Source organism: Diabrotica undecimpunctata, chromosome 5 (assembly GCF_040954645.1).
Source record: "Diabrotica undecimpunctata isolate CICGRU chromosome 5, icDiaUnde3, whole genome shotgun sequence".
Classification (NCBI taxonomy): Eukaryota; Metazoa; Arthropoda; class Insecta; order Coleoptera; family Chrysomelidae; genus Diabrotica; species Diabrotica undecimpunctata.
Genome location: NC_092807.1, coordinates 162131070 through 162158467, shown reverse-complemented (window position 1 = coordinate 162158467; position 27398 = coordinate 162131070). Strand labels below are relative to the sequence as shown.

The window sequence follows — 27398 nt, the reverse complement described above, 5'->3', positions numbered from 1 at the left end:
CATGAATACTCTAAATCACGAGATACATTTAAATACACTGATCAAAGACTGGATAAAAGGTTTTTTCATGACATTTTAATGGCGTAATCATTGAAAATAGCGAACGTAAGCGGTTTTTATGATAATTTTGAATTCGACCATATTGCAAGTAATACATCATTTGAAAACTCATATCTCCGCGCATATTCCTAGATTCATGTGCGATTCTATAGCGCAGTTTCCAAATCGCCACCGTTCAATGTTAAATGGTGACAGTGGGGAAAATATTCGCTATAATTCATAATTCAGTTTGATAGTCTTCAGTTTTTATGGAAAACCTTTCGAACAGGTTCAGTTATATTTTTTTAAGTTTTCCCCATTCTAATAAAATTAATTTGTTTATTTATTGACATACGTCAAATATAAGAGTGACACAGTAGCCTTACATGATATTACTAGGTGTCATATGATTTGATTTTAAATTATCTTGGCGCATGTCCGCCACTTTGATTACAGCATCTTGCAGCAGCCTTAAATTTAAATATTTCGCTCCTTTTAAGTCACTTACAAACGTCCATGCGAAAGGAAAAGTACTGATAGTACAAAATTTGACATAATTGCTATACCTATAAATAAAAAACTTCTTCTGCCATCTTGTGGCTTAATTAAATGGACCAAAGTCCGTAGATCCGCCAGACATGTAATTTGGTAATTCAAAGTAAACCAATAAATGCCTGCATAATTAAAATAAGTCAAATCAAAACTAGATGTAACGATTTCTTCACTAAACAAAGATTCTTAGCTCAGAGTGAAGTTCAAATGTTTATGACACATCTATAACTAAATCAATCAATTGCCAATCAATTATTGACCCGTTAGCCATCATGATTGATAAACTTTTTCTTTCTGATAGACTGAACATTGTATTTTTACTATAGTCCAGGAAAAGAAGGTTTTCACCTCGCAATTTGTTCGGAAAAGAAATATTTATATAATAATAAAAAAATTTATATAAAAATTGTAGCTTTTCTAATTCCCAAGAATTTGATTTGCGAAAATTTTTTGTACGGCAAAAATTGAGTGAGATATTGACAATTAAAACTTGTACTAACATGTAAAAACTACCTGTACCAACCCTTTCAAAGTCACCTCTTTAGAAACTGAAGGTTTTAAAAGGATTTAATATAAATAGCTTTGTAGCTCTTATAAAAACCTACAAAATGCTTTTTACAGAACTTTCTAAGGTAAAATATAAAGAAGTTATGGTTAAAAAAAACAATAATTTTTTTGGAAAAAAAGGAGAAATTTAATTATTGGAAGCATAATAATGTAATTTACCGGTGTTTTTTTTTGTATTCTATACGTTAGAAACTTATACAAACACATACATTCATTCATACTCGATTCATGGAATAATAGGACAGTTTTCACCCTTAAAAAATAAAAAAAATTGCCGAAAAGTTTGAGGTTTTGTACTATTTTAAGCTTCGTTTCCTGGAGTATAGTAAAACTGCAGCTACATTCATAAATTATCAAAAAATCGTGACTAGGAAAATATTTTTTCATGTTATTTTACTTCCATTGATGTTTTTTTATCTTAAAAAACATCTACAAAAAATTTTAACAATGTTATTTTGTGCGTTTTATCTGCAAGAACTAATGTAGCTTCTTCGATTCATCACAAAATGCAGGAATTATCCTGAAAGCTTCTTAGATCTGGTAAAATAGTGTATCATTGTTTACCAAAGATTACTGTTTGTTCTCCGCTACCGAATCTCTTAAAAATTGCCAAAAACCTTCTTCTTCTGACTGTTCAAAGAATATGCGTTGAGATAGAAGAGATTTCATTTTACATGAAATCAATTTCAATAATTTGACTGGTCTATTTTTAAACTGTTCAAATGTTTTGGCAACGATTTGGGTTATAAGAACCAAATGTAACGTTGTCAGCGTGTATAATTCAACTTGAATTTATCTGCAATGTGGTAGTTGATATCTCTCTCTAACGGTAGATAATGTCTGCGATCAACAATATCATCGAAAATTATGGCGATGTAACTGGCAACAACGCCACTGTTCGAGTAGCGATTTTATTGTCTGTTATCTGTACGTCGGTTTCATAAGCGCACTGACAGGAGTTTCATAAAGCTAAGAACAGAATTGTTTGTAGTATTTTTACTAGTGAAGAAGCTTTTACGTTTACGTTTTGTGAATTGTGAGTAATTTAGTCTAATTCAATAAGACTGACAATAGTATAGTGAACCGTATATCAAAAAGAAACGTCACAATTTAACACTTGTTACTTTCAAATTCAATTATGTAAAACATCTGCTTAATAGTGCCTTTAGCAATGTGATCTTACAGTGTGAATAAAATGTATCGAGCATCTAGTGAGAGAAGAGCAGAATATGTGGAACCTTGATAACTTCATTGAAATTACCATGGAACCAGCAGTTGTGGATCTAGGCGAAGATACTACTGATGAATCTAAAGATGACATAGATGGCTCAGATTAGATTATGTATAATGTTAGTTTTTATTTGAACATATTTTTAATATTTTATGGAAATAAATATTCAGTTAAGATGACCCATTTATTACTAGTACTGTTTCGTATGAAGAATTGTTTAAGTACTTAAGTTTCAGTTTTACCTGTGCTAAAAGTTACTAGACGATCCTTTTTCTAATCCCATGTCATTAAATCTCATTTGAGAATAGGAATTAAATTTAATCCTTGAATCAGTCATAAGTTTATTAATTTAAGCAGATAAAGGGCTTTTCCCAAAAAAATATATTTAACAAGGACTAGTTTTCTTCATCTAAGGCATTTATAAAATAAAAAATATTTTTTATGACAATCAATTCGTTCTAAAATCCTGTTTATATTTTTAATAAAAACCGCACGCCTTTGAATCGTCGATTTCCTCTCCTCTCAAACCCGCAAAGGTCTACATTGAAAATATTAGTCACTTTCTACAATTTGGTACTGTGTTTAATTAAAGCTTTATCTTGATAAACATCAAAAATAATTCAGATTTAACTTTCTTCATGTTCATTTGACACTTGGTACAATTTGAGCAATTAAATATTCCTTAGTAACATAAGAAATCACATAGCTCAAAAATGGCAAAAATTGATGAGATTCTCATTCTTATACAAAATAATTACGCACAAAATAAATCAAAAATAGTTCTAGTTCACTTGGTTTGACCCAATTAAAAATTTGTGCCTCATTAGCAATTTTTCTATTAATCCAAATATTTTATACAAAAAATAATACTCTTATAACTTTCTTTTCACAGCATAACAAATTATAGTTAATATAGGATGCACAGTGTAATATAAAGAAATATCTGGGCATTGAAAGCACAGAGGTATTATATTCCAAACACATATTTACTTATTAAAAAAACCAATATTGATCAGATAAAAGTAAAGGAAACATTTTCTTTTTGTTATTCTTTATAGCTCTGAACTAATGTACTGATCCCCTCGTCATTGACTGGAATTATTTATATTACATTCTGCAATTTCCTTTTCTACAATGAAAATAACAAAAATTTAAATTAAAGTCATTCCGTTTCCGCAGCAGTCGTTTTCATGACATATTTGACTGTAAAAGCAAATGCTGCAAAGCCTATGATGACACATAAATTAGTGATACAAGACTGGAAGCTACTGGGTTGTTCCACTGTCTGTAGATTCTTTTGATTTTCAAAATTGAGGTTTTGATTGGCATTTCTTTCAGCTAGTTCAACCTGAAAATATCATTAAGATGTGGTCAAATAAAAATGAACCTCCATTGAATAGCAAAATTTTCAAGATTTTCAAGTGAAAAACCAAAGATTGTTCAAAAAATTGAAGAAACATCGATAAACTCTACACAGAATTCTATAAAAAAAATTATATAAGAATATTTATAAAAATTGCATAATAGGATCAAATAACAATAAAAAAAGTTGTTAAATGGAGATAATAAATAAAAATAATCTTATATACAGACGATACATAGTCTATTTAGCAGTCTTGGCATGAATTATAGCATTTAATTTTACTTTTTACTAAAAATGAATTTATGTATAAAAATGTATCCCTAACATAGATAGTTGCTTTAACATCTTTTGTCGATCTACTCCATCAAACGCCTGTTTGAAATCGATATACAAGTTGTAAATAGGTATGTTATATTCAACACATTTTTCATGTATACCTCTTAACATATGTATTTGGTCTACAGTTGACCTCTTCGGTCTGAAGCCACATTGGTATTCACCAATAATCTCCTCCAAAAACGATTCCAGGCGGCTGTATATAATTCCTGATAATATCTTGTAGACGACATTTAAAACTGCTATGCCCCTATAATTTTTGCAGAGTTGTTTGAACCCCCTTTCTACATAGGAAGTATGATTCCTACTTTCCAATCTTCTGGGATGACTTCTAGTGTCCATATGCGGTCGATTAGTTTACGGATACGCCTCCATAGCGCATATCCACCATTTTTTATCAGTTCTGCAGTTATTCCATCTGTGCCAGGTGCTTTGTTATTTTTTTCTTCCAATGTTGGTTGCTCAACTAGTTGTTCTGCCGTGTGGTGAATTATTTTTTCATCTTCGTTTTGTTCTTTTTCTGGGTTTAACATCTCTTGAAAATGCTCCTTCCACCTTTTCATTATTTCCTCTTTCTCGCTGATAATTGCCCCATTTTTGTCCTTGCAAACTGTTGATCTTGTCATGTATCCTTGGGTGCATTGCTTGGTTTCCTTGTAAAATTTTCTAGTCTCTCTTCTGTTATTATAATCTGTAATTTGTTGTATTTTTCTATTCCAACATTTCTCTCTTTTTCCTTCTACATATTTTCTTTGCATCTTTTCTGAGTTCTTCATATGCCCTTCTATTCAATCGGGAATCCCTTTGTAGACACTTCTGTCTAGCTATATTTTTGCTATTTATTACTTGTTGGCAATCTTGGTCAAACCATTCCTCGTTTCTTTTGCTTGAGGTTTCACCTAATGTTTCCTTTGCCATATTTTTAATTGTCATTTGGATGACATTCCATTCTTCAATGTTGTTTTGTTCTCCTCTTTCATTTAATATTACTTTTATTTTCTCCTGGTTCTCATTCTTCTTTTTAGGATTTTTAAACATATATGTATTCCATTTTCTTTCTTTAGCGCCTTTCTCTTTTCTTACCATTGATATTCTTTGTTTTATCTTCGATATAACCGATATATATAGTATTATTATAATAAACAATAAAGATACTAATAAACAATTTCTACGCTTTTTATAATATTTTTGAGTCCATTAATCATATTTTTTTTAAATATAAATTTGTTATTAATGCTTAGTGATGCATATAATTGTATTTTTAGGTTTCATCTCAAATATACTACCAACTCCAGTTTAGTCATTTATCGTCTTATCATAGTAAATTTTTCTCTTTAACGAAGAACAGTTAATAATATAAATGATAAAAAGCCAATGAATAATCATTAAATCCTACAGGAAGTAGTAAAATTTTATTATATCTTTGGGTGTGAGACATTAAGATAAATGAGTCGTACTGACTAAGAAATGTTCAAGCTTAGATAAACATAATAAGTGTTGGGCAGCAATGACAATATTGTGGAGAGAACAATTAACAACATTAATTAATAAAATTATAAAACACAATAAAATACCGGAAGAATGGAGAATGAGCGAACTAATTCTACTATTCAAAAAAGGAGATAAAAAACAACCAGAAAACTACAGAGGTACAACTTGTTAAATATTACCTACGCTAAAACTTAAAACTAAAATTTTACAAGTGCTAATAAATCAAAGGATACGTTTAGCAGATGAACAACAGGGTTTTCGTAGTGGAAGATTGTGTACAGATGCAATATTCGTTATAAAGCAAAAATTACTGAGAAATCACTAGAGTATGATAGACCAGCATCTCTGTGTCTGATTGACCTAAAGAAAGCGTTTGACAGAGTAAGATTCAAAGATGTAATCCATCTTCTGTATAATAGAGAAGTTCACCTAAATATTATAAAAACTATCGAAATCATTTACCAAAACAACAAAATGGAAGTCAGAATAGATGGACAACTTACAGAACCTATAGAAATAGGCAGAGGAATAAGACAAGGGGATTCATTGAGTCCCATGCTCATCAATTTGATCATGGATGAAATCATCAAAAGCGTTAACAAAGGAAGAGGATACAAAATGGGAAACAAAGAAATAAAAATATTCTGTTACGCAGACAACGCAATATTGATAGCCCAAGATGAAGATAGTCTGCAAAGACTGGTCCACAGATTTAACACAAGCGTAAAAGAATTTAATATGACAATCTCATCTCAGAAAACTAAAACAATAGTAGTCAGCAAAGAACCAACCAAATGTAAAATAGAAATTGATGGCATCAGTATTGAACAAGTAATTGAAATAAGATACCTGCGAATTACACTGTCTAGCTATGAAGACTTGGACAAAGAAGTGAGAGATCAAGTACAAAAAGCAAATAGACTGACAGGATGCCTTAATAACACTATATGGCGAAATAGACACATTAACACTGAGATGAAGTCAAGAATTTATAAAGCCAGTGTAAAACCAATAATGAAATATGCCTCAGAACCAAGACCCGACACAGCCACAATGCAAAGGCGACTGAAAACTGCAGAGATGAGAGTACTGAGAAGAATTACAGGAGTTACACTGAGAGATTGAAAGAGAAATGAAGACATTAGAAGAAAATGTAACATACAGTGTATAAATGAATGGACACAAAATAGAAAAAAAAATGGAATAACCACATAAGCAGAATGGAGGAGACCCGTGTAGTCAAAATAGCAAGAGATAAGTCACCAATTTGCAGAAGAAGTATCAGACGACAGAGCAAAAGATGGAACGATAAGTGACAACCTTCCACAGAGGTATTAATCCACTAATGAACAAGCAGAATTGCTTATAAAGAGGAAGAAGAAGTAGTATTACTTTTTCTAGAGCCAGATTGAACAGTATATAGAGGAGAAACTGTCTCCCTGGCGCAGCCTGTTATTTGTTTTAAAAGGTTCAGACAGTTCTCCCTGAATTCATACTCTACATTCAACTTTTTCAAGAGTTAGTTTTTACTGAACTTTTTTACTTATTGTATTATTTATTTATTTTTCAAAGATTTGTTTTGTTCTTCAAAAGTTTATTTATAAACAATGTAAATAGTTGTAAATATTTTACATACCAATTTTTTTCCAGGTCGAAAACAGGAAGTAGTAAAATTTTATTATATCTTTGTGTGTGAGACATTAAGATAAATGAGTCGTACTGACTAAGAAATGTTCAAGCTTAGATAAACATAAGTGTTTATTGAAAATACTCCATATATTTTATACTAATCTATTTTTATACCTGCAACTCTGTCACGCAATTCAGTATAAAATTAACATACTGCATGTTTTTAAAATTAATTCATTTATTTGGGCATGCGCATTTCCAAGGTTCTCTAGGTTGCGAAATCTATCTATATCAGGAAATATAACATATGTATGGTTATTAACACAAAACTTAAACTAATCAATCAGGGATCTATATTTTTACCAGATAATAAAAAACAAAGATACTCTAATTAATATACAGTATACTCCCTTTATAACGAACACGGTTATTACGAGGTTTCGCTTATAACGAGGTACATTAGATGTCCCGTGTTTTTTACGTTTTGGCCCGGCCGTAGCTATAAATAAATACCCTTTTTAACTGCGGGCCGCCCGCAATAAACTTCTTACAATTTATGATTCTTAGTCGGAAATGTAAAATTTATGATTCACAAGTGTCATTGTATTGGGTTGACCATTCACACCTAATAATATGGGCCCTAATAGACAAGATGTGGAAAGTGTTTTAAAGGTTGTCAGAAACTTTATCCAAGGACAAAACGCAAATGAAGAAGCATAAAACTGTTTCACATCTTTAGAAAATATGATAGATAGAATACTGGACAATTTAAAGCGGTCAAAAATGACAAAATAACTTTAAACGCTTTATACATTTTTGCAGAATACAGATTTTTTGTTTTAACATATATCATTGACAGTAAAAGTAAACAACTCTTTTTTGTTTTAATGCATTTCATTGATAATAAAAGTAAACAACTTTGTTTTAAAAACGCCATTCAAACAATATTTATTAGCATCTTATATTGCTCCGAATGGCTTTACTATAGAAAGTTAATGTTTTAGAAAACTACATATTCATATGTATGCACAATATTATTGTTGTTGGATATAACGAGATCCGCTTATAACGAGGTAATTAGTCTGCCATTTCAGTTCTCGTTATAGAGGGAGTCTACTGTATTAATTAGTACTGTATACTTACTTGCATTTGAGCGACAATATCAGGAAACAAATCACAGAAATAATTGTCTTTCAAATTAAACTCCAAAGATTGGTAAGCAAATTGTCTTTTATCATAATCTGTGGTCTCTATACTTCCTAAAGTAGGGCTCTTTTCAAGCTGTAATGACAAGAAAAAAAAAAGATTTTAAGGGGAAACAATTTGTGAATTACTACTCACCATAAAACTTAATAGGCCTGTTAAAATGGTAGATACGCTCCAGGCTGGATTCCAGGTATCTGGATGGAAGTCTGAAATGCTCAAGCAGAGCTTTTTGTTCGTTTTGAACCTTCCATTAGGAGTAATCATGTATATTGATGGCGGTTTAAAGGGGAATTCTCTAGGAAAAACCAGTTTTCCATGGTAATATCCCCCTTCATAAGAGGATTTTTCAGGACCACAGACTACATAGTGCCTAAAAAGATAAAAAATATTAGGTATTGTAAATTCCATGCTTAACTGAAGTTTTTTAATAATAAGAGCTCACTTTAAGGACTTACGTATTATTAAATAACAAGAAAAAATGAGAATGCAGCAAAGATTTGAAAATATACCTAAAATGAAAATTTTACTGCTTTAAACAACCAAAGAAAGAAAGATGATAACAAGAAACAAAGAAGGGACATCAAATTGAAGAAATAAATCATAGTAAATCAACAAATCACACAAAATAACTAAAATTACACTAAAAACATTTCATCTCACATGTCTCTATAAAAATCACTCTAGAACAGCATACTTTAATATAGTTAGACATTTTTGTTTACATAAAAGTTCTAAATAATGTCACATAAAGATGTATTTAATATGTACATGCAAATATCCTTCACGGTTCAAGTAATTATTCATTATCTAAATAAAAAAATTATGTATATCTATAAAATACATCAATTACATAACATAAATAGTACAGATAAATAAAAAAATAGCAAAATTCAAAAGTACAAATGCCAGATTAAAGTAACAAAAACAAATGTTTTATAGTTAAAACATATCCTTACTGTTTCTTGAAAAGAGCTTTAATATTTTCTTAAAAAAGAATTAAATGATAATTAATAAGAAACAAATAGTCTGGCAAAATATTAAAGTAATGAAAGACAAAAGTTGGTGCCATATAAATTCTTTCATTTGTTTCGTTAAGTGCACACTATAAAGTCAGTCTTTTTCAAATCAGTAATTTCTTCTTTCTATTAATAGTTTGTTGTCCCATCAAGATTTTCTATTGCTGACAACTTTGGTTTAATTTAAATTGCTTTGAATACTGTTTTCATAAAGTAGAGAAAGAAATTAAATTATACAAAAAAAAGAATAATAATTAAAAATGTCACAAAGTGTCTTATGGACTAGTGACTGATTTAAAACACATTAAATATTAAATATATAAAACAAGTGGTACATGAACTCTATAATATTTTCTGTTAATGTTTGACCCCAGATTAAACACAATTATATTAAAATGTACATAACCATTTAAAACATGATTCAAGTTTCATGACTGCATTTGCCTCTGTGGCAGCATTGTTTACATAAAAGATTTATTACTATATAATTTAATGATATTATGCGTATCAAATAATATTTACCATTCTAATATATTGCTTGGAAGAGGTTCGGCAGTTATGTATGGAACAGGATCTCTCTTTAATCTAAGATAATCTTGTTTTAACCTAGCTGTTGCGCTGTTAGGTTTTCTTGACATATTTAAATCCGTAACTGTAATTATTCCTTAATTTTGGTAATTTAATACAGATTAATTCACTACTCTACGTGTAATTTAATTCGGCGAAGAGAAAGTTTAATTCCAATACATGATGAGGAATGTGTGAAACATTTGTTAACAGTTCCTTTATCAGTTACAAAATTCGCACTATGTCGTAATAATAACTGTTAATAAAGATATTCAAATCTTTAGGACAACTTATTAATAATTAAATAATATAAATATATTAATAATCAAAAGCATATGACAACACAACTTCACTTTTATTTTACCATTATTGACATGACTTTTATGACTTTTGACATTGACAAATCGGTGACATCGCGAATGAAATTAAGCAATGTTGTCTGTTCGGCTTTTTCTTAAAATCATACAATATACAATTAAAAAAATAAGAGGAAGCTGTAAAATCTAATGATGTATTTATAGAAGTCCACAAAAAATTTGGCTTTTTTGAGGCGTTCCGGCTTCCGGCTTACGAAATAATTACCGTTTCTGTGAATTTATTCTCGTTTGGCAACATAGGATTCTTGTTGACAAATTAATTATTTGGTTGGGAAGTGGGAAGCTAAAAATTTAAATAGCAAGAGCATGAACATTTTGCCATTTCTAACTGAAAATGCCTTTCAGAATTTGGTAAAATATTTTTATTAGATTAAGCAATATATGAATTACTTTTTTGTTTCAGTATGGTGTCGGATTTTTTCTTTCCAAACATGGGTGGAGTAGAAGAGCATATTTACAATCTCTCCCAATGTCTCTTACAAAAAGGTCATAAAGTAATAGTCCTAACACACAGCTATGAGGATCGAGTTGGGGTACGGTACATGACAAGCGGTCTTAAGGTGTATTATTTACCAATTAAAGTATTCTATAACCAATGTGTTCTTCCATCAATGGTTTCCAATGTACCTCTTATAAGATACATTCTTGTAAGGGAGAGAATTGATATAATCCATGGCCATTCTGCGTTTTCTGCTTTAGCGCATGAAGCTTTGTTGATAGGAAATTTGATGGGCATGAAGGTAAGAATAAATTGACTCAAATATACAAACTACAACTTGTTTTTTAGACAGTATTTACAGATCATAGCCTGTTTGGATTTGCAGATGCTAGTGCTGTGATAACTAACAAATTCATCCACATTTCGTTATCCGACTGTAATCATTGCATCTGTGTTTCACACATTGGAAAGGAGAATACAGTATTAAGGGCTAAAATGGAGTCTTGGAGAGTTTCAGTAATTCCCAATGCTGTTGATACCTACTCCTTTACTCCAGATGTCGATCAGAGATCAAAGAATAAAAGTAAGTTATATATAATTTAAAGAAATATAATTTCTGAAGCCACATTAAAAAATTTCAACACTTTCGGCTCTAATAAAGATGACTATCTATATATATATATATATATTATATATCTTTGTTTGTTGTTGAAACTTAATGTTTATTATGCAATATTTATCTAACTGATTATTTTATAGTTACAGTTGTTGTGGTGTCCAGACTAGTTTATAGGAAAGGTGTAGATTTAACAGCCCAAATAATTGGAGATTTGTGTGACAAACACAAAGAAGTGTGTTTTTTGATAGCCGGGGATGGACCTAAGAGAGGGTAAATATGTTTATAGTTATTTTAAAGGATAGAGTAAAGAATAACTTAAGAAATTAAGTAATTTTTTGCAGTTAGTCAAATGCTTCCTATTTTTTTTTACAGATCTACAGTATTTCATGGGAATATTACTTATATAGCTTAGTAGTAATATTGATCTTTGTGCTCTTTATATAGGCTTCAGCTTTAAAGTCTTTGATTTCTTTGTGCAATCTTTGTACAGAAAGGAAGTCATCTATATTAATTGGTTTGGATGATCAATCTGTATTAATTGGTTTTTCAAGAACAGCGCTACTTATATTGTTTTAAAACTCATTTCTAATTATAATTGTGGTTTATTTGCTTGAAATATAATAAATAATATCTGTTATTTGTATTCTCTTATATCTACTATACATTTTGATGTTATCTACCAACCATTAGGTTATTAGAAGAAATACGTGAAAGAAGAGGCCTTCAAGATAGAGTGATATTGCTAGGTGGTCTAGAACATTCCCAAGTGCGATCAGCGTTGGTCAAAGGAGATATATTTCTTAACACATCACTTACTGAAGCTTATTGTATGGCTATTGTAGAAGCTGCGTCATGTGGGTAAGCAAATAATTATTTTTATTCCAATAATAACAATCTATATAGATAGAAATAATACACTTTTCTTTTAAGAAAATACTAACAATGATATTTTAAAGAATGTTTGGTTAACACTTTCACTAATCACAAAGGGACGGTGTGATTTACTGCCTTGCTGAATTTATACAGCTTCTTTAATACTACGATACGAGGTACCCCTAACGGGGCCACGCGCACCTGGAAGTTAACCGATGTGGCTCACTTCAGAGTCATGCGCATTTAATGTGTTAAGGGGAATTTGATGTCAATTGGAAAAAAAAATTAATGTACTAGCTGGAATGCCAACAGAAATGAAAAATGTTATAAACATGCCTTAAAAACATATTTTATATTGAGAAAATATATAATCTATAGAACACTTTGTTCCACTAAAGAAATATAATACCTCTACCTTTCCCTCTTGGTTCTCGTCAGAGCTGCGTAACCTAATTATATGTAAAAAACAGGCCCACAAACAATTTAAAATTAGTGGTAGGCAAGATGATTATGACCGTTTTGTGGCTTTAAGAAACCAGTGTGAAATTTTAAGAGCAGACTGTCAGAAACAGTATTCAGATGGGATACAAAATAACATTTTAATTCGTTTCATATAAAACTCTATAATAAATAATGTCTGGTTTCATTGTGTACTAAATGTGAACAGATAATTGGCACTCTGGACACACACGAAGCAAATATTTGTGTTTATTTTGTAACTTTCAATATCTATAGATATATTTTTTTCAGTTTGAAAGTAGTGTCAACAAGAGTGGGAGGAATTCCTGAAGTTTTACCAGACAGCTTGATCTACTTGACAAATGCAACAGTTCCATCCTTAATGAAAGGTAAGAATAGTTCTTATTAAGTTGTTTCAGACTGAAGAAATAAAATTAAATACACTGAACAACAAAAATAGCCCCAATACCTAAAGACAAAAGTATTCAATCAATGGATATGCCCTGTCCTAATAGATGGCGCTCAAACCTGGACTTTTACATAGTAAATCAAGAAAAAGTTGCAGAAACAGAGAGATCCACAGAGAAATGAATGCTAAACATGAAACTAATAGACAGAGAAATACTTGATTGGATCCGTAACAAAACATAAGTGAGTGATGTGTCAACATATGGAAGAAAAAAGAAAAGGCCTATCCTATCCAAAGATATATGTCCATTATTATTCTCTCAATGATCTCCTTGCTTATTGTTATATATATTTTTATATTTTTTAGGTATGGAAGATGCTATAAATGATTTGAAAGCTGAAAAAGTGGTATGTCCATATGAGTGCAATATTACAGTTAGGAAATTTTATAACTGGAAAGATATATCTTCCAGGACTGAAATCGTATACCAAAAGGTGATTAAAGAAGCTAATAAAGACTTGGGGCAGCATCTAAAGAGGTAAGGAAAGGAAATTTATGACAGCTTTAATAGTTTTATTAAATATTTAGGTGAAAGTACATACATTTCACCTTTCCCTCTGTATATTCTGATATTTTTCTTATTTCTCTTAATGTCAAAAGTCATTCGTGTAGTCATTCAGTACTGAACAGAAGTATCGGCTCTAATTTTGGTAGATGTCTTTTTGTGTTTCTTTTGACAGTGTTTTTTTTTGTATATTTTAGCTACTTGAAGAGCGGAGTTTGGCCATTTGTATTGGTTGTCTCTTTAGTTTATTTAATGTTAAAATTTTATGAGTATATAGTACCTCGAAGGAATATAGACATAGTTCCAGACTACAACCAAAAGGTAAAAAAGAAATTTCAATAACCAAGTGCGAAAATATAATGTTACACCAAAGTTAAATGTTTTAATGAAACTGTGATATGTTATAAAAATGTTTAATATTAGAATTTTGTTATATATTTTTTTTTATTCATATATTAATAAAAATAATGTAATGTATTCGTTCCTATCATAAATAAAATCCTCTTTTATCATTCCGATCAATATTTGCTATAACAAAACATTTTTTTTTTAGTTTTTGTCGAAAATGTTTTTTTAATAATTTATGATAATTTACAGTCGTTGAGTTGCGCCAAATGTAGGCAACTTACAGTTGTTCATGCAGAAAGTTGTTATTTGGTGGGCGAACGGCACATTCAGTACTCATGCTGCCATTAGACGTTCATAGCAAACCAAATGCAATATTTAACATTAAAAAAAGAAGTGTAATGGTTGCAGTAATGCAAATGAGTTCAGTTATTGTCTAGGATAAATGTACTATGGCTCATAAAGATTCACTCGAAGCATTACATAGAAGTATGCAAGATTTAAACAGCAACGACAAACCTATTCGATAATGCTGTATTACTGCTATCTGATGACTTCGGGCAGACATTACCAGTTATTCCTCTCTTCACATATGCGGATGAGATTAATGCTTGTTTAACACAATTGTTTTTATGGCGAAATGTCAAAACAGTTCGATTGACCATTAAGTTAAGAGTACAAGTGCAAAATGATCTATCGGCACAACTATTTTGAAAATATTTGCTAAATATTGGCAATGGTAAATAAAACTGCATTAAAATACACAATGCATCAAACTTCTAGATGATTTCTGCACTTTTATTCAATTCAATAAGTATTCAATTTAAATATTGCTGCTCTCAGCTAATATTAGTTTGCTTATAACAATGTTAATAATGATTAATTAATTTGTAATAATAGGTAAGTTAGAATCGAAAATTTCGATACACAGAAACTATAGAAATCAAAAGAGGTGTTGGACAGGGTTGCATGCTGTCCCCATTGTTATTCAATCTGTACAGCGAATTTTTAAGGAAGCAATATCAGAGGAACAACAGGGTATATCAATAAACGGAAAAATCTTAAACAACATAAGATTAGCAGACAGTCTAGAAGCACTGCAACGCTTAGTAAATAAATTACATCAAGTCAGTATAAAATATGGACTACAAATGAACGTTAAGAAAACCAAGTGCATGCTTATTTCTAAGCAACATACAGTAGGAAGGCTAGATATCGAGGAAAAACAAGTAGAAAGAGTGAATAACTACAAATATCTGGGAACCTGGGTAAATGAAAACAATGACCAAGGTAGAGAAATAAGGACACGCATTGAAATTGCAAGACAAGCATTTATAAACATGAAAACAATGTTTATTAATCGAGACCATCCTCTGGAGCTAAGGATAAGAGCCTTAAGATGCTAGGTGTTCTCGACTTTGTTGTATGGAATGGAAAGCTGGACACTAAAAGTGGATAATATATAGAAGTTGGAATCATTTGAGATGTGGTGCTATAGAAGGATTTTGAAAATACCATGGATCCAACTAGTTACAAATGCGGAAGTGTTAAGAAGGCTACAAAAGGATTGCAAGGTCATAAAGCACATCAAAACAAGAAAGCTGGAATATTTAGGCCACATTATTAGAGGTGCTAAATATGAGATATTAAGGTTTATAAAGCAAAGTAAAATCAAGGGTAAAAGATCCATAGGAAGACGAAGAATTTCGTGGCTAAGAAACCTAAGAGAGTGGTATAGTTGCACCTCAGTAGAACTTTTCAGAGCAGCCGCCAATAAGGTAATATACTCAGAGTCCAAAAGTAGGCATCCTATGTGTATAAAAAGTACTATTTGATTAATTATTATTTTTTCGAAATTAATCAATGGCATTAAAAAAGTATAAAACGATGGATTAATACTTTTTCATTATTTTAAAGATCCAGCGAAGATGATTTGTTAAAATAAATTTATGAAATGTACCTAATACTTTTTTGCGTAACGATGTGTACTTTTTAACTCTGAGTGTAAGAATAATAAAGGAGTGAAGGACTTTATATGTAAAGTGTTAGTGTTCATGAATATTGCTCAATTTAATCATGAATTATTGCGATTAAATTAAATATGTGGAGAAATATCATTAGAAAAAGAAACTTATCGACAATTAAATATATCTCTGTGATACCACCATTCTGATTACTTTTGTCATGGTGCTTTATGACGCAGTCTGCTCGTTAAAAACCCTTGTTGCGATGGGGGTGATGGTATTCTCCGCTATATGGATATGCATCTATATTCTTTGGATGTATTCCCCTCATAGACTGTGATATTAGTCACAGTACAGCACAGTGTATTATTAGTTGCATAACTAGTAGGAGGTCTTATTTGAATCAAGAACTGGAATAAAACCAAACTAAATAGTGGGGTTTTTATTAATGGGTTCCTTAGCTTATTTAATGCTAAACCTTAAAATTGTATAGCACCATGGAAAAATGCTGATAGTAAGAGAAGTAATTTTAATGTTGGTCTCAATAATAAAACCTTTAAACTGTTATTTAATAAAGTACTGAAAATCTTGTGTTTTATTTGTAAAAATGTTCGTTTGCCAAGTTTATAAAGGTAAGTAAAAAATTAACAACTGTATTTTAATAAAAAACATTGATTTTATCTTAATGTACTATCTGTAACGGGAAACATATTTACCCACAATTTCGGATGAAAATGAGTTTATTTAACGTTTCGATTTCCACTTTAGATATCGAAAATCCAAAAGATCTTCCTCTACATCGTCTATCCACCTTTTACTGTCCTATTTCCTTGGAGTTTTCATCTCTGGATCATTCATTTCTGCCATTGAATATTGGCGAATAATTTTGACACTTACGTAATATTGGTTGCCTAATTACTATGTAATACACTTTGCTCCAACTGATTATGCAGGGAAAGATCCATCGAGTTAGAATCTATGGAGAAGCTATGAGCATATTAACGTGTGTATTAAAAACGGCGTAGGTAGGCGTGGCTAACTGTGAAACCAATATGGCGGTGGGATCATGGCCGGACTCAATAATATTAAAACTACTATAAAAATATGAGTAGTTATTCAGGAGATTTAATCATAATCTACAAAAAGCAATACATTTTTAATAAACTATGATTTATTTATCCCGCGGTAAACACAAAAAACACGATATATTATACATAAAGATAAATTAATACAGTCAAATACTCTTAATTTATTCTCTGAAGTACGGGCCATTCCTTTGTTTACATATTTGTATACTAACCTGTAGAACGTTATTCCTGAAGATTTTTTATTAATATTGCTTCTGCCACTGCAACTACGTTGAGAACAAGAAACCATTATTATACACTATCACAATATATTATTACAGTTTCTATAAAAGTATTATAAAACTAAAAATATTAGAAAAATAACAAAAGTAAATAAACATATACGATCTGTCAAAAGTGGCAAAACAATATGGCCGAAGTGAGGTCGTTTTTAGTCACGTGATGCCCTCTCCATAGATTCTAACTCGATGGAAAGATCCAAAGAAAGAGAATCATAGGGAGGCGTAGAATGTCATGGCTGCGCAACCTGAGAGTACGGATGTACATCAAATGAACTTTTCAGAGCATCCGTCTCAAAAGTCCGAATAGCTATGATGATTGCCGACCTCCGCCGCGGAGAAGAACTCCAGAACAAATGCCTGGCAGCCACCGGTAAGATGTTGAATGGTTTCTTGGGCTTGGCATCCATATCAGCATTTGTCATTTTGGACTTGAGGATCTTTAACAATATATTTCAGGTAATATTTAGTTGGAATAACCTGGTCCTGAATGGCAAGTAGGAAACACTCAGTCTCTGGAAACATCTTTCCTGATGTCAACCAATAGTTCGATATTGTTATTAATATTATTAAATGAGATATTTAAAAATTCATTGCTGTAATATTAAGATGCAGTTTCAATTTTTTTTCTACCTTTCATGGTAATTCACTGGTTCTTTCTTGAACCACAGCCAGATTAAAATCAATAAGGACTTTTATATGTTGTTACATGAATTGTAATGACATAAGTTAAGTATAATATATTCAAACTGCCCATATTAGATACAATATTCTCACGTATAAATTATATCCCTATGGATCTATGAGTTCGATATATTATATCGAATATTATCAGCTCCCAGTAGATGTAGAAGAAGGAAGTTGTACCCGATTTGAATTTAAACTTAGAGAATTCTTTTTATCCTACAACAAAACTAGATTTGAATAAGAGATCCCTTCTTAATTCTGGAATATTGATATTTATTCTTTAATTTAATTATTATTGGTTGCATAACCAGTAGGTACCAAGTGATAAAAACTTTTTAATAATCTATTCTGGAGTAATTAATTTTATTTATTAACTAGCAGCAAGCAAGCAATTTAATTAAACCCAACCTGTGAGACATGTTCACCCATAAGAATTACGTTGGGGTGTAACAATTCATTGGAGCGAGGTGTATTAACTCGAGTAAAAACAGGAGTCACTCCACCGCGCTTCAATGCTTCAGACCATTCCTTTCCCCGCTATAGCACTCTGACGCGCGATAGGGGCACAACTATCAACCAAATGCTCTACATGTGGGAGTCCTGGATAATAGAACTCCAACATAGGTTCCTAACCGAATCAAAATCAGGACAGCGCATTGTCGCTATGATCCTGTTATCATAATTTGACTTATCCGCGAACTAAAAATTGCTTATTTGGGCCTCAAGTCTTCGCTCTGAGCTAGGCTCAGTTCGGAGAGTTGGTGCTCAAGGGGTTGGGCCTTACGTGCCCTGGTTTTGGGATTTTTGTTAATTTTTTTGTTGGCTTGCACCGGTTTTTGTTAGTATTTTTTAAATTTTTTTGGTGGCCTAGGCCGTTTTTTATGTGTTTTATGTTTTTTTTTTGTAGGTTGCCCGAAACAGAAAATCATAATTAGTTAAACGTTTATATTATAATACGAAAAATATGACAATATAAAGTTTGTCCACTTAAAGCAAAAACGCAAAAGGTGCACACTTTTCGTTGCGGTTGTCCACGAGTTTTTTCGAGCTATGAACTGTCTTCTTGGTGTGCTGTTATGTTGTTTTTTGTATGATTTCTCTCTGGTGTTTTGTTTTCTCTTTGGTGTTTTTATTATTTTCTCTCCGATCACTAGACGTAAATATATTTTCTCGGTTTCCAATAGAGCAATTTTCTTTTTTTTTGTTGTCTCGTTCTAAACCGTGTTTAAAATAGCTTAATTTTTCAATACTCTTCCAGTTTAAATCATAATATGTTTTGTTGTCTCGTTCTAAACCGTGTTTAAAATAGCTTAATTTTTCAATACTCTTCCAGTTTAAATCATAATATGTTTTTGTATCAATTTTCTAACATCAACTGCTTATTCTTGCTTTACTTGTAAACTATATTTTATTATTATACAGTGACAAAACTAGTCCATATCCAATTTTCACATCCACCTCAAAACAGATCCGCCTAGTCTACTAAGAAATACACAAATTATGTATTGTTAAAATGAGAAATAAATCATAAAAACACGGTTAATTTCAACGTAGCGATAGAGTATCACTAGTACGAATTGTTAACTATGTGACAAGGATTGTTGTTACCTTATTACAATTTCAAATATATGTCGTGTTTATTACATGTTAGTTAGTAAAAAATTTTGCGTCCTTGACGATAAACCTATTTAGAAATTAGTTAAAATGACCCATTCTGGCAATTACTCACTGTATCTTCCGTGCGTTGTGCCTGGAGTTTTAAAAGTTTATTTTCTTTTTATTTTATTGAATTCTGTCGGATTAGTTATTAATCGGTCGAAAATAGAACAATTACTACTTTAATTCTAACATTAATTAACTGACAGAATTTCTCTGCTTCTGGGAATTCACTTCAGAGCACTAACTTCTAGATTTTTGATTTCTTGAGTCTTTTAATTTGACTTCTGTCAAGTCTTACAGTGTTGATTCATAGATCTTTGTATGCCACTTTTTCTAATAATCTTTAGTGTGATATTTATCTTTTCTCTTTTCTTATTTCAATACCAAATTATGTAGATTTCTACAAAGGAGAAAAACGTCTTCGTTTTAAAGAGGTTTAGATTAGCAAAGTCGAATAATGATAGGTACAAATGTCCTTCAAAGGTAGGAAGGCCCTCAGTCTTCACTGACAAACAAGAAGCCATACTGGCTGATCATCTTCATAAAATGTTAAATAAATTTTACGGACTGATGAAGGCTCAGTTTTATAAGACATGTTAAGCAATGGCTTAAAAATTTGGTTTCACATATTGATTTAACGAAGCCAAGAAATCTGCTGACAGAGACTTTTTAACTGGCTTTTTCCAACGACATCCTGATCTAAGTAAGACAAAAACGAGTGGGAGCAGTAACGTCATAGGAAAAAGGTAAAAACGTCACGGTTATCTGTGCTATGAGTGCTTCAGGATCCTTCATCACGCTTCTTATTTCCTCTCGACAACTTCACTCGCCGCAGTTAGAAAGAGATGATCCACCAGGAGCTGTATATGCATGTTCTTATAACGATTGGACAAATGAAAGCATACACATTAAACCTTAGTCCCGGACTAAGGTTGTTTCTGCACTAAATTGTCAGTTGTCATTTTGCATACCGACGTTTACCATAACCTATAAAATTCATAGTGTTTCTATTGTTTGTTTTTATTGCTGCTTACAAAAAGTTGTCTGTATATTGGAAGAAAAACGTTCATATTTTAATATTATTATGAAAACGATCAACCAACCACCACCTATATTGAAAAATATGTTCAGTTTCATATTATGAAACAGATGTAAAAGAACTACGCCTCTTTTCTGACAACTGCCCAGATCAAAACAAAAACAACTGCGTTACAAGAATGTGTTTGGCTTTAACCGATACAGGCAGATTTAAAAAAATTCAACAATGTTTCCCACGTCGAGCCACTCATTTCTTTCCTGTGACCGTGTTTTTGGGGTTATTAAAAGAAACCTCAGAAAATTTAACCGAGTTTATGACATCCATAAGTACACGGAGATCATTGTTATCTCAAGTCCCCAAAACCTATACACCGTCTGTGGGGATGCAACAAATAATGTACTATTACGAATTAATAGTAATCAAATTAACACGAACTATTCCTTCGATGGCTCTGGCGAGATGAATGAACTTTTACTCATAGGTGCAAATAATTATCAAAATTTAATTGGTTGCAATAAACAATCAAAAACAATTTATAGGTATAAGTAAAACTAGGTAAAACTTACCGCTTGGTCTAATTACCATGGTTTGCACTACTTTATGAAAACAAGGAACAAAACGAATTCAATATGAGTGCATTGGTTCACTGTCGGGTTACGTCGTTCTCTCTTAACGACTTATGCTCTTGTGTCTTAGCGGGACGCATTCCACGAGCCCGGGCAGTACTATAGGGATCGTAGGAATACAGGGAGGATAAATGTATTGATTAGTTCACACAACCATATTTGAATTTAAACACGATCTATGAAAATAAAAGGGAAAGTATTATAAATTTTAAAGACTGGTGGCTTAGGTATTATAAGTCTGCATGTGCGTCGACCGAGACACAGAAGTGAACAAGGGACCAACGAATTTCGTTCTCAATTTCCAAATTGCATCATTTTGTCTATAGCGTTGATGCTTCCGTCAGTATTCGAGCTAGTGAATACATTAATGGTGCGATATGGAGTACCTTCAATGTTTCCATTCCATAAAACAAGCAATGCCACAGTTAAAATGCCAACTCAAAGGGCGTATAAAGACCCAATTCCAATACTAGAGGCCAAAAAAGAAAATTTGACTACACTGCTTCAATGGATGGAGGAACTGTTCAAACCATTTTAAGAAAATATTATTCAAATATCAACAACTAAGAAAAAATCCAATGAAGTCACAAAATAAACTGTATGATATTAAAATTGTTTAGTAATAAATACTTTTATTTTGAAACCTGACATTTCATTACTGAAATAACCTAAGTCCATTTTAAAAATATTTATTTAAAGAGTTAAGTAACAATTTAGAATGCTTTTGTTTTTGATAAATTCTTACATTAATTGTAATCTATTAACTTCAAACTTCAATTTTAGTGAAAGTGTTGAGATAAACTCTCAAAACATTTTTTTCATCTCCTGCAAACTGTCCGAATGTGACTTAGGTTCTTTCTGAAATACGCGATTCAATTATTATACGGTTTCGTTTAGTATTTCAATTCAATATTTTTCTTTTTAATAGGTATTGGAATTCTTACAAAGATACCAAACTTTTATTAAATTTGAATCTGTTTTATTGCCCATTATAATACATTCCACTATAAATTTTTTTATTGAGTTGTTGGCTTGATTCATTCTTTAATTGAATAAAAAAAATCTGCAACAATAGACCTTAATAACGTGGTTTACCTATTAAGTTAGAGATCTACTGCGTCGCAGCAAGGTAAAAAATCACGCAATATCAAACGCACGAACCCGAATGGTTTAAAGAACTCTCGCGTTTTCCACCCCACCACCGGGATTGTTGTGTTTTGAGCGTGAGTTTGAAGTGTAGAAATTGTTGCTTGTGGTTCTTTTATATTCAGTTTTTTTTAAACAACTTTTGATCCTTTACATATTGATAAGCTACTAAATATTTATTAAATTACGTTTTTACGCGTCGATATGATTTTTTAACCAGTTCATCAAGCAACCCGCGAGAATAGATCGATTGTCGTGGGTGAAAGTTAGGTTAAGTACTTCAAATAAAAATATTTCAACAAAATTGGCAACTTTTTCGGTAAGTCCTTTATGTATTATAATATTAAGTTGAAATTATGTAATGTTTAATTCATTAAAACACCCTTTTTTGGAGAATATTACCTAAGAATCACTCTCTTAATCTCGAAAATTTGTAAACATTGCTCTACTGTTATTATTTCTTGAATAACTAGTGTTATGAACAGTAATGATTGTATACTCCGGCCAAAAGTATAATATTAATCATATGACTCTCTTTTCGAATGTAGCGTTAATAAAGCAGCAGTTAAATACATAGTAAACTTTATATAGATCTTCCACACTTTAAACAAACTCTGTTTAACTCCATTAATTTATGTTTGTTGATAGATTTTGTCTATAGCTTTTTATTTAACGTTAAGTTTGGGCAAAGAATATAGACGCTTATCTATATTCTTTGGTTTGGGGACTGTCTGCCCCATATTTTTACAACCATGTCTGGTCATAAAATGATGTTGAGGAAGTAAACACACTCAATTTAGTTTCTCCAATTTTCTCACTCATCTCTTCATACTTCTATATCCTGTTATTTTTTTATATAGATAATGCCTAGTACTAAAATAATGAAGATTATGGGGTAACTATTCCAACTCATGTATTGTATGTATTTGGTGTCTTATTTAATTTTGGGGATATTCGTTTTTATTGATTTTTATTTATAATATGGTTTTTGTCATTTTACAATTAAATCATTGAACTTCCGCCATATATTTCACTCTAATAGATGCGATTTTTTGAACGATTTTAATCTTCCCGTACAGAAATGAATATACCATATCCTTATTATATTTTGAACAAATACCAGATCTATGAGCAGTAAAAACTAGATATCAAATAAAATGCTTCTCTATGTGCAATCTCTTCTTGCAAAAATGGTTATTATTGACATTTTTGTATCTAATAACAATGAATATGGAAGAATACACATATATCAATTATACTACCAATGTTACATCAATTACATTGTTAAGAAGTTACTACATAATTTCACAAATTGTCCAGAATGATATAAACTAATGAACATTTTGAAATGAGTGAAGCATAAATGAGATTATGTCAACATGCAAGATATCTTGTTTGCCATTTCCTTTCCTTTTTGTTAAATAAACGAAGTGTATAATATAAATTAGGTATGTAATAAAATAAATAAAGAATACTCCCCTCAGAATAAATTTAGTTGATGGAAAATGATACTAGATTACATCTCAGAAAAAACAGACCAAAAAAATTTAGAGAATTTTAGTTTTTTAAATGTCTCAAATGTTTATTAACTAGAATATATATCTTGGTATTGTTAAGGCAAACATAGTCTATAAAGGCAAAGATGTAGCCCAGAAAACTATAATTCTCAGAAACTATTCTTTTCTTATTAATACAATATTTATAGAAGTTTTTGTTGGAAAACTTTTATAAATTGGAACAGTTTACTGGTGTTAAAATAAAAATAATATATATAAGAGACTAACTACTGTTGTTTATACACTGTGGACTTATTTTTGTAGTAGAACATATAAATTGATGAATGGATAGTTGAAAAATGGATTGCTTATGGATGAGATTGCTTATGTTGATTTATTAAAAATATGGCGTAAAACTAGATATGTAGTCACTTCAATACACATTGACCCTTGATATCTAAAAGCTAACCATAAGTAGGATGAACAAGATGACATTGAAGAACAAAACTGAGTTGAAAAAGTTTTAAAACAAACATCTGGTACATGCAAATAATGAAGTACTTGATCTGCCCAGCAAGAGGCGAAGTTATGTGAAATCCTTGCCTTGATGGGTAGCATACTATTTAATTCTAAAAATGTCTAAAGAAATTTAAAACTAGCTTTCAACAATACATTCACTTTCATTGCATGGCATCATAAACAATGCCATACTATTTAGAATAGAATTGAGAATGGTATTAGTATCTTAAAACCAGTGATTGTTTGTTAATTAGTGTTTAAATTAAGATACAGAGTGTACCAAGCTCAAAGTAAGAATATGTAAACCTAAAGTAGGAAGAGATGATAATTTTCAATTCAGAAACTATTGGGCCAGTCCCTAGATGTTATGATTAACATATTTTCCATTTAAAAAAATGCTGTACAAAAGTGTTGTCTTTTAATGTCATTTATATGAAATACTTAAGTAAATTTAAACTATACACAAATTTTAAGAACACAGTACAAAAATTGCTGAATTAATAAATTTATGATTAATATATGTACAATTATAAAAATGCAAATTACTGAAATATACTCATCTTAATATATATCCTATAAAATTTATCTTGACAAAGGTGAAGGTAAGTTTAAAATTCAACCGCCATCGTTTTCTGTCCATCCATTTGTCTTCTTTGATGGCTTCTTTAACTATCACGTTGGCCATAAGTAAATGATGGTTGGATCCACATTCTGATCCACGGTATACCCTTACGTCAGTGGTAAATGGTGGGAAATCTCTTCTGGATATAAATCTTTTGAAACAATTTAAAAATACCTCTGCAGTTAAATCATTGACAAACTCCAAATGACAGGCCTTAGTCACCAAACAAACAAAAATACATACATACCTCTTAATAATTTTTTGCCCTCTATCTTTATGAGCTTTTATGTGAAACTGACCTGCATAGTCAACGCCACATCGTTCAGCGACTTGCCCATTATATGCCTTAAGATGTAACTGTTTTGCCCGAAAACACACACCTACCAAATATAGACCAATAAGTCAATCTTACAATATTCAATAACATTTGCACAATTAATTTGTGTTTTTGGAAGTATAATCGGATGTTTTTAGTCATACCCTCTATCTCAGCATTCTGTGTTCTTCCTCCTACCCTTATTATACACGTATTATCCAACAATGGATTTAAGCAGATTATTTTGCTTGAACTTGAAACCCTTTTAAATTTTTTCAAAGCTTGCCAGTCTTCATACAAACTCTGTTTTTGCGATAAAATTATTAGTTGTCTCAAAGCCGTTTCTTGTTCGCTATTTAATAGAAATTTACTTAAAACTCTTCCTCTATCCGGCTCGAAGGACCATGTTGTGCCTTTATTAGTACAGCTCTGTTCCTAAATTGTAAAAATTAATTTATTTGTGGACATTTGTATGACATTTTTTATTAAAATCAACAACCAGACTGCACGAACAGCATCCACACCTGAAACTGCATACGTTTACAATTATTACTCCGAAAACACTATGATCTTTATCAAATAATCTTTTTTTTTTTCACTTTTTGGTAACTGTTGATAGTGCAACTCTCTTTCATATGGTAGGTACCCGTACAGATACTTCACTTTCATTATTTTCTTACTAATGTTATTACAGAAAAAAATATCTTTGGGATAAACAAATTAAATAACTTTTAAACTAATTAATGGACCGATCTGAAATTTTGAGCGTATGTTGAGCATCAAAATACCCAACTTTGAACGAAATACCAAATGTGTAGGTTGATTTTTACAAGACTTTTCAGTTTTCAGAGCAGCAAATAAATTTTTTAACTTTTAGAATACTCGATTTTGAAGCTTTAATCTTTTAAAAGACAAAATTTTGAATATCTGGATTATACCAAAGTTTCAAACATGGCCTTCTTTTACTTATTTATCATTTCTAATAATATTCTTCCCGATGCATTGAAGGCTCTCATTAGTAAGAGGCTATCATTTTTCGAATTATATTTTTCCATATTGTGCCTATTCAAAATAATACTTTTGGGAAGGTTAATCTCTTTGTCAATATTAATATGAGGATTCTGGTTATGTAAACCAAAATTCATTCACAAATATTTTCTCTAGCCGAGAGTATTAAAAGAAATTGTTTAAATAATTTTAATAAACGAAGTAAAAACTGGTTTTTAGGCGGGAGCAGTAACCTACACAGTTCTATCTTTATTAAAATATTTTTACATATCAAACCAGGGCGGATCTGTGAAAAAAAAAACGACATTTGGATGTGAGAGGTGGTATTCTGATTTTTGCAGAAATAGCTAGGTAATAACTTCAGTAATTATAATAATTGACTCATTCTCCCTCTCAAATAGGTCGGGAAAATTACTAAAAAAATTTAAATATTTAAAAATTACTAAAAACATCGATTTTTTTTTCTACTTTACTTGCTTATAACTTTAAAACAATTAATTTTGGAGCAAAGTTGTAATGAAACAAAATAGCGACTCTCAGCCGAATCAGCCTCTTCTCGTCGTGGATAGACATCGTAATTTTTTTCGACTTATTTTAATAATTCCAGTTAAAAGTTTGTATATACAATTCAGCAGACCAATGGGCCATTAATTTTCCATTTAATGTTGCTCCTCCCAGTTTAAAAGCTTGACTAATAAAGTTCCTCCTCCTGGCGCTCTATTACATTTTACTCAAAGCGTATTCCAATTTTTCTATAAAGATATGTGATCACTAGTTTATGATCGTCTCTGACAAGTATTTACATAGATCAGTGTCTTGCTTACTTGAATATAGTTCACCGCGGACCTCCTCAACAATATGTATTAC

General features: G+C 31.0%; 3 protein-coding genes across 3 annotated transcripts in view; 2 read left to right on the top strand and 1 right to left on the bottom strand.

Annotated features, from left to right (window-relative positions):
* Window positions 1–74: 74 nt before the first annotated feature.
* Window positions 75–10363, bottom strand: LOC140442062 (ubiquitin-conjugating enzyme E2 J2-like). Its single transcript, XM_072533126.1, has 4 exons — window positions 9953–10363; window positions 8550–8784; window positions 8352–8489; window positions 75–3737 (listed from the first exon to the last, which is right to left on the bottom strand). The coding sequence occupies exons 1-4, from the start codon at window positions 10066–10068 to the stop codon at window positions 3552–3554; spliced, it is 675 nt and encodes a 224-aa protein (XP_072389227.1). The 5' UTR covers window positions 10069–10363; the 3' UTR covers window positions 75–3551.
* A 142-nt stretch (window positions 10364–10505) lies between these two features.
* On the top strand, window positions 10506–14249 carry PIG-A (phosphatidylinositol glycan anchor biosynthesis class A). The gene is made up of 8 exons (XM_072533125.1): window positions 10506–10725; window positions 10778–11114; window positions 11162–11396; window positions 11573–11702; window positions 12123–12290; window positions 13056–13153; window positions 13540–13711; window positions 13936–14249. Exons 1-8 carry the CDS (start codon window positions 10709–10711, stop codon window positions 14078–14080), a joined length of 1302 nt encoding a protein of 433 aa, XP_072389226.1. The 5' UTR covers window positions 10506–10708; the 3' UTR covers window positions 14081–14249.
* An 8399-nt stretch (window positions 14250–22648) lies between these two features.
* ACC (acetyl-CoA carboxylase) overlaps window positions 22649–27398 on the top strand; it is a 139535-nt gene continuing 134785 nt past the window's right edge. The window contains exon 1 of the mRNA XM_072533124.1: window positions 22649–22889. The gene's annotated coding sequence lies outside the window, so the exon portion shown is untranslated. The remainder of the gene's footprint in view (window positions 22890–27398) is intronic.